The sequence below is a fragment of the Trichechus manatus genome, unplaced genomic scaffold, assembly GCF_000243295.1.
Source record: "Trichechus manatus latirostris isolate Lorelei unplaced genomic scaffold, TriManLat1.0 scaffold00230, whole genome shotgun sequence".
Lineage (NCBI taxonomy): Eukaryota > Metazoa > Chordata > Mammalia > Sirenia > Trichechidae > Trichechus > Trichechus manatus.
The window spans coordinates 2,848,930-2,862,744 of NW_004444166.1; the positions used below are offsets into that span (position 1 = coordinate 2,848,930).

Sequence of the window (13,815 nt, forward strand, 5' to 3'; positions counted from 1 at the left end):
TGGCTTTCACTTAAAAAAAAAAAAAAAAAAAAATCAAACCAGCAAATAAGCCCAGATACGTTAAAAAATCATGTGTTCCTTTTTTTTTTTCTTGATGCGATTCTGTGGTCTTACTGTCGTTGTTAGTGGCTCTTGAGTCAATTCCAGCTCATAGTGACCCCATGTGTGCAGAGTAGAACTGCTCAGTAGGGTTTTCAAGGCTGTGACCTTTCCAAAGCAGATCACCAGGCCTGTCTTCTGAGGCACCTCTGGACGAGGTGGAACCACCAGCCTTTCGACTAGTAGTCAAGGGCTTAACCATCTGCACTGCCCAGGGGCTGTGTGATCATACTAGACGGGGAGAAGTGACGCAGCCTAACTTCACGACTCTTGAGATCAAATTCCTGCTTCTGTGGGAACTGGGAAATGATTTGTTTTTGATTCCTGTGACATTTCTGATTCTAGTTTTTAAGAAAACTTTTCCTCTTCAGGTCTATTGATTGCATGTTATTACTTCCCGTGATGATGGTATTAGTTGCTGGCAAGGCTCTTCAGGTACTTTGTTTTTCCTCGCGATACTCTGCCCAGAAGGGAGTTGTTTTTTCCCTGCTTTTACTAACAATGACCATTTATCCACCACTCACTGTATGTCAGGTGCTGAATCTTTTCCATCTTTAAATAATCCCTATAAAATGAATGAAGTTTGGAGAGATTAAGTAATTTATTCAAGAAAAAGGATGCAAAGTATCCTGTATTTATTGTCATTTGTCTCTATGGCAACTTTCACTGCACTGATCGTGGCAGCAGAGATGCTATCTAGGAAAACTTTCTAAAAGTTTCTCTTCTTCCTCTTGCAGAGAGTTAAGCTTACTTTATCATTCCAAAGAGCTCAGTTCATATGCCTTGCATTTGATTGAAACTGGAGATCTGTAGGTTGCATAAATTGGAATCTACCCCATTATCAAGGAGCTTCTGTGGCTCCTAGCATATCCATGGACTAGTAGTCAACACGCCTTATTCAGCGTATACTGTGACCCAAGTTATTAATTCATGCTGATAGGTTTAATATGCGGCATTGGTGGTTCAGTGGTAGAATTCCTGCCTTCTGTGAGGGAGACCTGGGTTTAATTCCCGGCCAGGGCACCTCATGTGCAGCCACCACCTGTCTGTCACTAGAGGTTTGCATGCTGTTGTGCTGAACAGGTTTCGGTGTAGCTTCCAGACTAAAACAGACTAGGAAGAAAATCCTGGTGGTCAACTTCTGAAAATCAGACAATGAAAACCCTGTCGATCACAACAGTCCCATCTGCAACTGATTTTGAGGATGGTGCAGGACTAGACATCATTTCGTTCCATTGCACATGGGGTCAACATGAGTTGGGCTGATTTGACAACAGTTAATAACATCAACAATAGGCTTAACATGGGATCTGACAGCCTTAAGTGACACTGTTGAAGAGCTGGATTCTTTGGTGTCAAAGGGCTGAGCAAAATGACCAAAGTCTTTTCTGTCTAATGTCTGTTATTCATATAGTGTGAGTTGTTAAGTCTATGCTGTGATTTTTATTCGATTTATCAAATAAAAACACACAACTGTTAGGCTTCATACAGGTTATATGAGCAGTAGGAACTTGCAAAAGAAAGATAGGCAGAAATGAAAGAGTGAATTCAGTAAAGGCACTGGTTGGATAAAATACATAATTTTTAGTGAACATGGAGCAAAGAATTATATTAAAAAAATTTTAAGGAAGAGAATTTGGTAAAAATAACCCACACATTTTCCAAAGCATCTAATTTGGAGCATTTCTGGTCATAAGTTTTAAAATATAAAGAAAACATACTGGGCTTGGTAAGCTATGATATATATTTTATATATTCTTTCATATCTTATATGTTTGTGTTTTATATCCTCTTCCTATTCTTTGCACATCTTAAAAGGTAGATTTTAAAAATCAGAACATTTGCTACAGTTTCAGAGAAACAGTCCTAAAAACCAGTCTCTAGGGTGAGTTACATGGTGACCTGACTGGGCAAGATGACCCCTCCTTCGAGGTGCTGTTTTTGCATGAAATGTTATGCTTCAGTCAGCACGTTTTTTTAGGAGTCTTTGAAGTGCAAGGCTTAGTGAGAGTACTGAGAAATTCAAAGAAATTTAAATTGCTACTCTTTAGGAGCTAAGAATTTAGTTGGAGAAGTAAGACATGTTTGCAAACTACCTTACAATTAAAAGCAATATGGGCAGGCTCCAGTTTTTACCACTTCAGTACTCTCTTCGTGGAATTCTTCATAGTCATTCATTCAACAAGTATTTATTGCATATTCTCGTAAGGAGCCCTGGTGACGCAATGGTTAAGTACTTATCTGCTAACTGAAAGGTTGGTGGTTCGAATCCACCCAGTGGCTCTGTGGGAGAAAGACCTGGCAATCTGCTTCCGTAAAGATTTTTTAAAAAACCACACCTATTGCCGTGAAGTTGATTCCGACTCCTAGTGACCCTGTAGGGCTGAGTAGAACTGACCTATAGGGTTTCCAAGGCTGTAATCTTTACAAGCTGAGTGCTTAACCACTGTGCCATCAGGTCTCCTTCTGTAAAGATGACAGCCTAGGAAACCCTATGAGGCACTTCTGCTCTTGGCGCATGGTGTCACTATGAGTTGGAAGTGACTTGACAGCACCCAACAACAGCAACATCTAGTATGCTTCTGAGGTGTTCAGAAATGGATTAGATGTGGATCCTGCCTGTAGAGAGCTTAGCAGAGGACATGAGACCTACAAAATTAACTGTAATACAGTGGGAAGTGAAAAGAAAAAACGGAACAGATACAATTCTCTAGGAAGACTCAGAGAAGAGATACAGTATTTCTATCTGAAGAAAACAGAAGGAATGCCATCTTCCCTAGAGTTTGAAGTAAGTATGATTTGGATATAGAAAGGTGAAAGAAAGTATCTTTCCATATAGAAGCAACTATGTGTTAAATGGAAAGGTGTGGGGTGTAGAGTGGGTATAGCATGTCTGATGAGAACGAAGAATATATGAAGAGGATTCATGAGGAGAAAGGCTGGAAAAATATTTTGAAAGGTTATCTTTGAAGAAATACAGTGCTCACCTTTAGAATTCATTTTATGTTGTATAGGTGCTAGGAAGCCATTTGGAGTTTTCCAGGATTAAAAGGATCTATGATTCAGGAACATTAAGCCTCTGAGGTGTGATTGTCCCATCTAAAACTGAAAGTCATTATGTCCAAAACTTTTTCTCAAATCTTTTAGAAGCCTTGAATCAATGTAGCAGAAGGCTGCAGTTACTGTTCTGGTTGTTCCTGTGCGGATCTGCCTACCTGTATTAGATTTTTAAGTGCTTTTCTGGTCTCCAAGTCTAGACCCTGTTTTCTGTTTTCTTGTGTCCATCTTGAATCTTGGTCATAACTATTTCCCTGGATATCTAGTTCTTCATGTGAGAATTTACAAGAGTATTTTCTCTCTATTCTCAGTGCCAGTAATTGTTATGCTTTTCTTGAACAAAAACTTTTTAATCTTAAAAACACTCCAAATCATGTAACTGATCATGTTTCCATCTTTGTGTTGGCAGCTAGATAATTTATAGTGAGATTTGTATCCCACCTTTAAAAATGTATAGGACTCTGCAGCAGGCATTTATCCAGCTAGCCTTAAATCTAGGTTTTTCCTATCTTTCCACTTTCAATTTTCTTTTGTTCTGCCTTCCTTTCTGGCTAAGTTTCATTTTATTTTACCTTGTTATGCTTTATATAGTCTATCTTGAATAAGTTGGTATAGATAAATACACACTCCAACTACTTCTTAATGTCTTGTAAGCCTGAATCTCTAGCACTGGCATTGACCTCTAACTGAATCCTTGGATTTTGCTTCTATTTGTGGTCTGCTGCAGAATTTAAATTTTTGGCCAGCCACCCCATTGCACATACTCAGACTGCATTCATCCTGTTCCATCCAAGTTTCAATTAAACCTAGCTTTCATCATCTGGATTTATTTCCTCAGTAGGCCTCTTCTGCCTGTACTACATGTCCTCCTGGTTGTGTAGTTGAATCAGAGTAGAGCTGAGCAGATAGAACACACTGTGCTGAACCAGGCAGGGTAGACCACAGGAAAGCGCAGGGATTTGCGCATGGGGTCTTATACACTCTGTGTTCTCAATAAATACTTACTAAACAAATGAGTGAACCTAGGGAAAGCCACAACAGCATTATTTAAACCTAAAGTAGAAGTTTTTTCCTACTAATTATGTTTTGATTTGTTTTAAGAATAAGAATCCTGAATGCAAAATATTGAAATGTGCAATGATAATGTGTCTTAAAATCATTTCATTTTAAATAACAATCTTAATGTCGATAATACTTTACTATTTACACAGTGCTTCCAGCTGTTACTGACTCAGCACATCCCTGGAACATGCTGTTGTGTTAGTTGCTGTCAGGTTGGCTCCGACTTAAGACGACCTCATGTACAACAGAGCAAAATGTTTCCTGGTGCTGCACCGTCTTCATGATTGTTAGTATGCTCGAGTCCACTGATGCAGCCACTGTGTATTTTGATTGCCTTGCAATCTAGGGGGCTCCCTTCCTGCAGTATATCAGACAGTATTCTGTTGTGATCCATAGGGTTTTCATTGGCTTATTTCAGAAGTAGATCTCCAGACCTTTCTTCTTAGTCTTCACTGAAACCTCTCCACCATGGGTGACATAGCTTCCAGCATCATAACGACATGCAAGCTACCACAGTGTGACAAACTAACAGATGGGTGGTGGCCCTGGAATATAGAGACTTGATAAATGTTTGTTTGGTGAATGAGTAAGTGTATGAATAAATGAATGAATAGGTAGATTTCATTGAATCCTTAGAACAACACTGAGACTTAGATGGAGCAAAATTATTTCCCACATTACAGATGAGAAAACTGAGGCTTACCATCATGATGCCTGGGAGCTAGGACTTAAATTTGATACTCTGACTTCTAGTACGCTACTCTTTTCTCTATATAGCAAAATATCTAATAATTAATAATGTATGTATAATGTAATAGCATTCCTCCATGAAGCCATGCTCAAAAACATGGAATTATCTGATCCAGCTCTACTTTTCAGACATAGTCTTGTCACTTTTCCCTTAAAATTTTCTCTTTTTACTTGCTTTGTTTCCATTCCGTTGACACCAACCTAGTCTAGACCCTCATAACTATAGCTTGTTATGTTGTCCTATAGGCAGCTTGTTGCAATGTACCTTAAATACTGTCTCAGAGATTCGGATCATGTGCACTCATGCTGGAGAATACAAAGCTAATTAATTATATGACACCTGAATAATAAATCATTCATGAATTTTAAAATGTTGGTTTCTTTTCTCTAACACAGTTAGAACTCTGTATACTGTTTTAACCCTGTCATTCCCTCAAAGGCTAATTTCAGTTTAACTGAGATTAGACACTCATAATTTTTCATGAACACCAAAGCAATGAACCAAGCAGAATTTCTACAACTTCTTATAAGGGGATCTTCACGAATAGAAGATGTGCAAGGAAACAGCTCTATTTTCGTATATATAGGTATTGTCTCTGCCCCTCATTTTAAGAGTGAGAAATTATTAGTGTTAAATTATATGATGTGGATTGTTAGAAACATGCAGTAATCACTGATGTTATATGCTATTGAAGGAGTTATTTTCATTGCTATACCCTGTAAGGAGGTTTGATGATATATATTACATATCATATATTAATTTCATACAACCAGAATTACAGTGTTAGACTATGTTATTTGGTTTAACAGTCACTGCTGGGGTTCACATCATAGGTGAAATACAGTCCCTGTGTTTCCTGTTCTCTTTTAATATGTGCATTTATATTAATAGCATGATTTAATATATCACTTCAAAATTATATTGCACTGTGAACTGCATTTAGTAAAAAATTGGCATCTTATGTGTGTGGAACCATAATAAATTTAGCATTAAGTTAAGGAGTCATCTGTCTGTTTGCCAAAATACGGTATTTGTGAATTCCACCATGTCCAAAGCTAGGTAATGAGATTAAAAAGTAATTCTCAGATGTTACATTAATTTGTGAATTTTAACTCGTGGCTTATTAGCTTTAGGGAATTTTGGGGTAGTTACAACCTAGCATCGTGTTTTTATTTTGAAGTTGCTGGATCCTTTCTGGTTTTGGTTTAAAACAAAATATTTGTCCCACTGACGTCGTGGCATGCGTCTCTCCCGTCACCTATGGCTCCTCCTCCAGAACGTGGTTGTACTGCATACCGTGAAACTGGGAACTCTGTCCTGTGTGTGCTCCAATGGATGGAACGGTCATTATGTATATGAGTCTCCTGATGTTGTAATCAGACGTGATTCCGTCTGTTAAATACCCATGAAACAACATCTGCTTCACAGTGACCTTCTGCTAAAGAATACTTAGCGTCTATTAGTAGATCATAGTGCAGATCGGCCTTATTTGAGATGCGCTAAACTAGAGCAGTCTACTGCTGTTTAGCAACTGGCTTGTAATAATTTATCGCAGTTAAATAAAGCTTACAAAGACTCCATTAAATAATTATAGGGATTATATGCATTTCGAAAACCTTTGTGTTCTACTGAAATCACCCATTTAATTTCAGGGTTGGTTTGTTTAAAAAAGCTGAAATCTAAAGGCACATTAGGGGAGCTGTCAGATGCTGTTTTCTGTAGGTGTTAATAAAACCAGATGAAAAAAAAAATCTGAAACAAATTAAAACCAAAAACAATTTTGCCATCTGTTGTATATTCGTTAGAAATTTGCGTATCAAGGGTAAACTTGCTCTTAGAGAATGTCACTGAACACCTGCTAATAGAATAATATGCAAATTTATTAGGCTATGGATTTATATGCAGTTTCTAATTCTGATTTATCTGTAGTGGGTCCCCAAGAAATTGGTAGTGTGTATCGATATGTGTGTACACACTTATAGATGAATAATGAGTTTCCTTTTTTTTTTTTTAATCTCCAGAGCAACCTGCAAACAACCAAGGCCAGTCTACCCTGCAGCCTCTGCCACCTTCCCATAAGCAGCACTCTGCACAGCATCATCCATCCATCACTTCTCTCAATAGAAACTCCCTGACCAATAGAAGGAACCAGAGTCCGGCCCCGCCGGCTGCTTTGCCCGCCGAGCTGCAAACCACACCCGAGTCCGTCCAGCTGCAGGACAGCTGGGTCCTTGGCAGTAATGTACCACTGGAAAGCAGGTAACTCCCCTATGTGAGGTGCTCAGATCATTCACTTGTTAGGACCACGTGATTTACCTGCACAGAGAATACATGTTCTACAGCAATCAACAAACCACATTTTTTAACAGCTAAAATGTAGGTAAACTAGTCCAACCCTTTTCTCACTTCTAGGTTTTTGGTGGTTTTCTAGTTTCTGGGCCAATGAACTTTTCCATTCTTTCATGCATTCTGTAACCTACAAGAGATGAGAATAAGTGACTACAGTGCAGCTTTTCCTTACTACCGTTTTTTTCTTATCTACAAATTATCAGGCATGTGTAGAAAAGGGTGGAGATGTAAAATGTGATTCTCACCCACATAGCTTGACTCAGTAAACATGTTTAGCCTCCGCTTGGTTCTAGACGTCCCTACTTTCACAGACTACATTTTGTCCATTGAGTCATAAAATCATAGGTACTCCCAAGTATAATACTTTAGCACAAGTTGGATGACACTCTGCCAAGGATATTTTAGAGTATCTTACAATATGGGGGCTTGCGACCTCCCTCTAAAGTTCCTTCCTCCACTATTTCCTGAGACACTGCATTCAGTCTTAGATAGTTCTATTAGGAAAGTCTTCCTGGTGATGAACTGAAATCTCCATCCCTGAAGCTTCCATTTTCTGGTTATAATCATACAGCTAGTAATCTGTAATCTGAAACTATACAGAGCAGTTTTGCCCCTGTTTCTGTGTGATGGTCCATAGACCTGTCTCGGCCTTCTCTTCCAGAGGCTTTACCAGCTTAGTGTACTTCCTCTGTAAGCATATTGGTGTTTTAGTGCTGTTGTTAAATTATGACCTCTAGCACAGGTTGGCCCACAAGTGTTGATCTGCTCATATAAAAATATAGATCTATAAAAGCTGTTTTGTAGCTAAGCCATTTTATTATTAAGTATCTCCAGGTACAAACATTTTCACCTTCTTTCTTCAAACAGAAACTCACAAGTCAGAATCTCCTCTATATTATGTATTTCAAAAGCAGAGTGTGGTGTCCTACTTTGTCGGTCTCCTCTTGGCCACTTTGCAGCAGGGTTCTCCTAATATTGCTGTTATTATTTATTTCTTCCCTGCCCCAAGCTTCCATCAGGCTCAGAGAAAAAGAATCATCACCACATAAAAACCAGAAAATAGAGCACACTGGACCCCTTGGGAGAATGTCCCCCAAAATGCCCTGCCCTGTAGAGCCCCTGGCTAACTTCGGCATTCAGATTAGCTTCTGGATGAAGAAACTGCCTCACGATGAATAGATTGCTCTTTCTTGCCATTAGGTGCAGGATCTAAACCAGCTCTGCCCCGAGGATGAGCTGCAGGAGGACCTCACAGTTAGTTGTCAGCAATGAAAATCTTGTTGTCTTTTCTTCTACTCTTGACCCAAGAACAAGGCTCCAAAGAGCTCTTACCTTTTTACCTATAGTATCAGCCAAGAGTAGTTGAGTTTTATAGTTTATTCTGTATTATTGAACACTCTTCTGGAAGAAATTAAAAAGAAAAAGTACAGGACAAATAAGCAAATGGCAGATTTCTTTTCATTTAAGACAAGGAGTCATGTATGCAGAGTTTTTTTCCTGGGGTTATTAGCACAGAGCTAAATTTACCCAGTGTAATTAATTAGCACACACTCAACAACTAATCAACACTGATTCACTATTGTCATTTGGAAAAATTTTATTAGGAAAAAAGTAATTTTCCAGTTGAGTCATCAAGTTGAGTATGCATAATTGCATTGTAGTTGACAATAATTGTTTTGACAGATATTTATGAAGTATGTCAAGTCAAGTCATCAGAAACGTGTTTAATCTTATGGATTTGTGTGGCACAAAAGCCTCAAAAACTGAGTCTTAATAGGAGAGTATTAATAGTGAAGACATTTGGAGTAATTTTGGAGCAAGATAGGATGTGATCTTGTTATTCCTCATACTATATTAAAGAATCTGGCTAAGGGGTGAGGGGATAGGCTAAGGAAAGAAGTAACAAGTCAGAGAACAACCCATACTAGCCATATGTGAGATTGTAGCAGATTTCTCCATATTCAGACTGTACAGGAAATCATTCCCAAGGTGAATAGTTACTGAGGTTTTCTTCCATTTCAAAGCAATACCATTAATCAACCATCAATGGAATCACATTTTATAGTTTTATGAATTGACATAGGAGGAAAATCTACCAGTTGATATTAATCTCACTAATACTATAAAGAATGAATGTAAAATTGGATGTCTTGCTAAAAATGTTTAATTTGTAATGTAGTGTTGTTATTTTCTCATTATCCAATGTTCACATCTTAGAGTATTACTAATCAAAAGAAATGGTGTTTCAGCTTGCAGGTGCTCAGCCGAGGCAGCACTGTGAAAATCTCATGCTGTACCCACGCAGTACCACTGTGGTTTCTTTAATAGTCTCACTTGGTTGGAACTCTTGAGGTGAAGAACCAGCCTTATTTATCATTGATTTTTCCTTTTTTAATTAAGGTTCCCTATTGAGTATGATTCTCAGGCCCAGTTTCAGCTGTATTAACAACTTAATTCAGACTTGTGTCTGCCTTTAAACTATTTTTTTTTTAAATCTAGTATATGGTTCCATCTTTGGAAATTATTGTAATTTATACCAGTACCCACTTTTCTGAAACTGTCATTTAAAAGATGAAGGCTACAAAGTATGAAATTCAGTTGTCTGTAGATAAGAATCTCTTTCTTTTTCTCTATGTGCTCACCTTTTATTTCCTTTCAGTACATATTGATAATAATTGATTACAAAGTGACATGTAATAATCTATGAAAATCTCAATAATAATTTGTAGACTTACAGTTTATGTGAATTGGAGGAGAAGGCATAAAAGATTTTCTACCCTGTCCCGTATGTTTCATTGTAGTTTTCGTTTTGATTTATTAGATAGCATTTTTTTTTTTCACCAGGCAGTTTCTTGCTTCCATAAAAGTATTTATTTCCTTTCTCTAATGAATTTAGCATTTGCTGCTGCTATGGGAGACGATCAATATTACTGTGTACGGTATATTTCTAGTCCGTAAATAGAGTAGTTCTAGTCTGTAATCTCCCCTGAGTTTCAGATCTCTTAGAATCACATTAAGATCCAAATAAGCACTGGCAGTTCATAAGCATATCCTTATTATCTCATCTTCTCCTATAAATAACAGTGTTCATATAAAGAAAATACCCAATACTTAGAATTTTGCTTAAAATTCTTTTTCTTTGAACTCATTGTTTCTTATACTTTTTATTTGATAGCGTGCAGCTTGTCCTTTGTTTATTTTGTACCTCAGCTGCTTTGGCACATAATAATAGCCACTGAAGGAATACAGAGCAGCTGAGGAAAAGCTTAGTGCTGACCCAGTATAGCAGCAGCGCTTAAAGGTGTCATACAGGAACTCTCACTGAAAAACCCTGAGCTTTAACAGTTGTAAAGTTAATTGCCTGCAAGTTCCTCATTTATATATGTGAATTAAGTAGCTTAGTAGTTACCTATAAGACAGTAACAAAATGGTTCATTTGTAGCCATTTAATAAAAGATTTATTAAAGTCTTGTTTTATTATGAAGCCTGCTTTAGCATTAATAGTTCATTAGTTAGGTTCGCATAGCTTTTTACCTCGTAGTTCAGTGATGCTTTGCCAATTATTAATGTATGAATTGCATATTAAATTACCTCTTTATTAGTGCATATTTAATTTAAATGTTGAAATGCCCTAGACTGTTTTAATCTGAGATCAATTGCCACATCTTTGAAAAATAGAATACCTAAACAGAAATATTGTTTACTAAAGTAAGATATTCTATGGTGCTAGGGAAAGGCCCGGCAATCATGCAGGCGCCTGGTCTAGTCAGCCTTGTGTCTGAGAAGCCTGGGCAGCAGCCTGCATGTTCTGGCCTTGTAGCACCAGGGGGAGGCTTTCTCAGCTGAAAAATTATGCCTCCACCTACTTAGTGATAACCATAGGGTTTTCAAGGCTGTGACCTTTCAGGAGCAGATCTCCATGCCTGTCTCCCAAGGTGCCTCTGGATGGGTTCAAACCACCAACCTTCCAGCTAGTAGTTGAGTGCTTCACTGTTTGCACCACCCAGGGACTCAAAATAGCTATGACTGATGCCATATCCTTTTGTTAAAGAGAGTTTTGTTGGGAGAGACACAAAGGCACCTGTAAGTAAAGAGAATATTACAGAATATGGAAAAGAGATGCAAAAATAAAGAAACTATGGTTACTGAATACAAACTTCAAAATTTATCCTGGGCCTAGGCTAAGAAATTTTCATTAATCTTTGAGAGTCTAACCATCTCTACTTATATTTAAAAAAAAAAAAAAAGTAAGCTCATCTGAAATGACATACTTTTTCCAGTTGCTGTGGAGTAGATTCCAACTCATGCTAACCCCGTGTGTGTCGCAGTAGAACTGTGCTCTGTAGGGTTTTCAGTGGCTGATTTTTCAGAAGTAGATGGCCAAGCCTTTCTTCCAAGGTGTCTCTGGGCAGACTGGAGTCACCAACCTTTCAGTTAGAAACAGAGCACGTTAATCGTTTGCACCACCCAGGGGCTCCAAAATAAATAAATAAATAATAAAAAATAAATAATACTAATGAAGGGTCGAATCAGTTGGTGACCATACAATTTATCATCAAAATCAGGACACTTTTGAGAGTGAAAGGGGACGATATTAACAATTACACTGGGACTATAGGCATAAACAGAGGCTGTCCTGGGCAAAGAGGATGCCTCTTTTTATTTTTTACTCTTTTTATTCCCAAGAGTAAACTTGCTTTTATGCCCATATTGTCTGATACTGAAGGTAAGTCAGTATAAGATAGAGATCAAATGAGAGGTGTGGAAAAGCTGCCCTTGACTGAGTACAGGTGTGACTCCTGACTTGTGCATTTTTGGTTTCTATTGCCAACTGGTAACACATATTTAACCCTTTGTCAGCTCCTTCACAGAAGAAGCTTCTGTTGGCCCCCTAAAATATGTAACTCCTATATAGTAAAATATTTGTCTTTATTTTCTTCACACAACATCAAGAGAGCAAGAGGGAGCATATATTGAAGATAGTATATCGATAAAATTTTATCCAAAATGTTCAGTTAATTTTTTTAGTGTGAAACATTACAGGTAAAGGTAAATTTATATTCCATGTAAAATATGAAACAAAGATAAAATTTGGTTCTAAATTTACTCAAGGAATGAAAGTTCATATATCTCCAGCATCATTATAATTTGGGTTTCCAAACCTTTCTCTTACACTGAAATACAGGCCTGATAGTTACTAATAGTGAAAGCAAAAGCGTGATTTTTTAAATGTGAGATTATTAGTAACAAGTTATAATGCTATTGCCTCAATTTGGCTGTTTAGCAGACATCATGCTAATAATTAAAATGAGAAAGTAAGTAGTGGGCAGGTAGTTTCTCTAAAATAAAGGACTCGGTTTTGATTCATATTCCTAAATAAAACCTGATAGACCCAGTAGGGATACAAAACACAGTTTAGCATCGTGAAAACAGCACACCAGAGCCAGAGAGATCTAGCTTTTAATCCTAGATCCACTACTTCACCTATATATGTAATCATCTATAAATTATTTAAATCCGAGGCTCAATTTCCAATGCAATAGTAATACTTACTGAAAATGGTGTTGTGGCTATTAAATGAAATAATGTACGTAAGCACTTGGCACATGAGGGGCTACATAAATTTTTTTAAAAACATGACTAAGTAATAATAAAAATTGCATAGTGTAATAGGTTAACATTTGAACAAAAATCATTTTCACCAAGTAGCTCTCTTCTTTCTAAAGAATAAATATTTATCTTAACTGGAATATTTATGTCTGCTTTCTCTTTATGTGCTAGACAGGCAAAACATAAAGTTAAACCATGATTAGTTTTGCCAGGATAAAATCTCTTGATTTTCTCACTATTCCTGTCATTCAACAAGTAGTAGGTGAATTTTTGCAGGTAGGGACCCTAAGTCTGTTAATTTTTTTTTTTTTTTTAAATTGTACTTCAGGTGAAGGTTTACAGAACAAATAATTTCTCATTAAACAGTAGTACACATATTGTTTTATGACATTGATTAACAACTCCATGACATATCAACCCTCTCCCTTCTCGACCTTTTTTTTTGGGGGGGGGGTGAAAATATGCATAGCCAAAGAGAAACCATTTCAAAAATTTCTACGTGCACAGTTCAGTGACATCAACTACGCTCTTCCAGTTGTGCTGCTATTCTCACTTTAGATGAAGGTTTACAGATCAAAATAGTTTCCCATTAAACAGTACACATGTTGCTCTATGACAATGGTTTACAACCTCACAACACATCAACATTATTCTTACTCAACCTTGGGTTCCCTGTCACCAGCTTTCCTGTCCCCTTCTGCCTTCTAGCCCTTGTCCCTGGACTTCTGTGTCTCATTAGTCCCATTTTGTTTTATGGGGCTGTCCACTCTTCGCCTGAACGGTGAACCTCGGAAGTGACTTCACCACTGAGCTAAAAGGGTGTCTGGGGGCCATACTCTCGGAGTTTCTCCAGTCTCCTTTAGGCCAGTAAATCTGGTCTTTTTTTT

The 13,815-nt window shown here is 37.5% G+C and overlaps 1 protein-coding gene across 1 annotated transcript in view; it reads left to right on the forward strand.

The window, feature by feature from the left end:
* The window catches only part of TENM3 (teneurin transmembrane protein 3), a 660,303-nt gene that overhangs the window by 378,817 nt on the left and 267,671 nt on the right, over window positions 1-13,815 (forward strand). The window contains exon 4 of the mRNA XM_004389020.2: window positions 6,991-7,228. Coding sequence (XP_004389077.1) covers window positions 6,991-7,228 — 238 coding nt within the window. The remainder of the gene's footprint in view (window positions 1-6,990; window positions 7,229-13,815) is intronic.